Source organism: Penaeus japonicus, unplaced genomic scaffold (genome assembly GCF_977035675.1).
Source record: "Penaeus japonicus unplaced genomic scaffold, GWHDUDI00000001_assembly GWHDUDI00000013, whole genome shotgun sequence".
Lineage (NCBI taxonomy): Eukaryota > Metazoa > Arthropoda > Malacostraca > Decapoda > Penaeidae > Penaeus > Penaeus japonicus.
The window spans coordinates 26,184,176-26,186,675 of record NW_028234415.1 but is presented as its reverse complement, the minus strand read 5'-3'; the positions used below and the strand labels follow the sequence as shown (position 1 = coordinate 26,186,675).

General features: G+C 35.4%; 1 protein-coding gene across 6 annotated transcripts in view; it reads right to left on the bottom strand.

Annotated features, from left to right (window-relative positions):
• The window catches only part of Dic1 (Dicarboxylate carrier 1), a 26,089-nt gene that overhangs the window by 11,892 nt on the left and 11,697 nt on the right, over window positions 1-2,500 (bottom strand). Inside the window, exons 1-2 of one of the 6 annotated variants that reach the window (XM_043001309.2) lie at window positions 1,421-1,542; window positions 1-82 (exon numbers count right to left, since the gene is read on the bottom strand). The exon at window positions 1-82 is cut by the window's left edge and continues 48 nt beyond it. In XM_043001309.2, coding sequence (XP_042857243.1) covers window positions 1-42 — 42 coding nt within the window. In that variant the 5' untranslated portion in view covers window positions 43-82; window positions 1,421-1,542. Of the gene's footprint in view, window positions 83-357; window positions 529-1,386; window positions 1,543-2,500 lie in introns of those variants that run through there. The other 5 variants (XM_043001311.2, XM_043001310.2, XM_086543331.1 and 2 more) reach the window with 5 other exon arrangements.

Genomic DNA, 2,500 nt, shown 5'->3' with positions numbered 1-2,500 from the left:
TAAGCCTCCAAAGTACCACTTGGCAAGGCGTTGTTCCCCCATTCTAATAATCCACCTATGTGTACCGTCTGGCTAGCACAACCTGTAATTGAATAATACCATGGAGGAAATCATTTCAGGTACGAAATATAGTATCAATAATAATAATTAAATATACTATACAACACTCACTACACCAGTCAAATAAATTGTGTCCGATATCACCAGACACCTTGCAGGGGATCGACAAGCAGATATGAATACCAGGTAATCTAAAAAAGTAATCGTGAAAATAAATGATGATGATGATGATGATGATGATGATACCACTACTACTACTAATAATAATAATAATTAGTAAAACAATAAATATTATACTCAAGTACAGTACTACTTGAGTATGATCTATGAAGCTTACTCTCAGAGTAGTTAGTGGCTGATAATCCTCAGAATACTATCTGCTATCAGCAACTGTCTTGTTATCTAAACCGTCAACTTCTACCTCACGTAGAGAAGATCTTACAATAAGTTTCAGAACAAACAGCATATCAGCAATTGTGATAGCACAGACAAACAGTAATATATCAATAATAAAAGACAATTCATCATCCTGTGCAAGACATTTGATAGATTCAGTTTATTGCTGTTTATAGAGCTGATATGAGCCTTAAGTTCATAACATCTGTAGAATGTTTTTCTTTCTTATTGCATACAATTACATAGTATATATTTATGAGTACAGAATGAATGAGAATAAAAAACAGCATAACAGAATGGCTTCATCATATAGGCCCCACAATGCAATTTCATTACATTTATGCTTACTTGGTGAGGAGTCCTAAGCTTATACATTATCAATCTTATTGTTAGTTTGTACCAAACATATATAGGCTCAAATTAAAGGTCTTAAAAAGATGTACATGAAAGTATTGTCAAATTCTAGTGATGTTTATTGTGTGGAAATGCAATTGTACCCAATAACAGCCTATATATAACTACTATTTTTTTCTGGCAATTAACACAAGCCTATGATTGTGTCTCTTACAATGACACCCATTTTACAAACTGTGAGGCTGTTTTTTTTATTTCATTCTCTGGGCTATAGACCTAGATATAAAACTTTGCTGATTTTACATTATTAGTTTATCATAAGGCGAAAATCTATGCCAGATCCACATAGAGCTGATCTGATCTCTGTCTCTAACATTTTCTCCAACATGAACCTAGTCAACAAGGTCATCCCAAACCCTTCTTAGGCACCAATAAGCTGTCTACTTACAGGCAATCATGTATAAAGAAACATGTTTCACAACATTCTCGTCTCAAAACGACACCCAAATGCATTATCTAAAAATACTAGCTTCACATTAATCAAAACAGAGCACACTAACACACACACAAACCCACCTAATCCAACCTTACAGAAATACAACACCAATACCTATGTCAGACGTGCCTCCACTCTCACCAGATATTACACTGTGTGGCAACCCTTCCTTCGCCTTCACTTGGACACTTGCCAGACTGAGCGAAACTCTTTGGAAATCCCATAGGGAATAAAGGCGACTAATATCTAAATTATGGCCACATATACACATTTTTCGATTTTCATTCTCTCCTTTATGGTCATTATTCGCCATGTGGTTGCTGATATTTAAATTTGAACGAAATTGTGTACGTTTCCCGTGTATGCTCATTTAGGAAAGTATATGATATGCATAAAAAATAACGAGTTGTTACGTCCTTTTCATGAACCAATGACCGTCTTCGAAATGTAGTACCACGGTCCACACACCCACTTTATTATCCAATCACAGATCAGGATCGCTTCACTCTAAATGGATACAACTACATTAATATTAACACATAAGCATCGTTTCGTTTTGTATACAAGTAGTATACAGAATGGCATATCGCTAAACATAGTATCTGAATTGAAGGAGACTGCATGCATTTCATATTTATTATTACAGTTGTAAATATGGAACATGAGATTATTACAACCAGAAAACAGGTTGCCCACTTTCTGGCTACCCGACGGGGTTAGGGCATGGTCGATGCCCCAGTATACTGGGATTATCCGAGTATGTGTTAGTTTTCAGTAGTTACATTTTAGGTAATCAGTTGTACAGCTGGATGCGACCACTAGCAACAGCAACAAGCCTTACGTAATGGTCCGTAACCTTGTAAGATACTGGTTTTACATATTCTGGATGATGCCTGGTAACTAAAGCCAATTGTACGGCGGCAGTAAGTATATCAGACATATTTTATTTGTTGCTCAAACATAACATTATGTTAGATTGAGTAAAAGGACATAGGCATGCAAAGACAGACTGGTAGAGATGTAGTTCAATTTAAATACATCATCCTGATGTAAAGTAAGAATATAGAGGAATAAGTCAACTTACACATTTCTGATGGATGAATAGGAAAATAAACCTATTGAAGTAAGCTCTTATACTTCTAATGACTAAGTGGACGAGAAACAGACAGAGAGATCAAAAAGAGAAAGAAAACT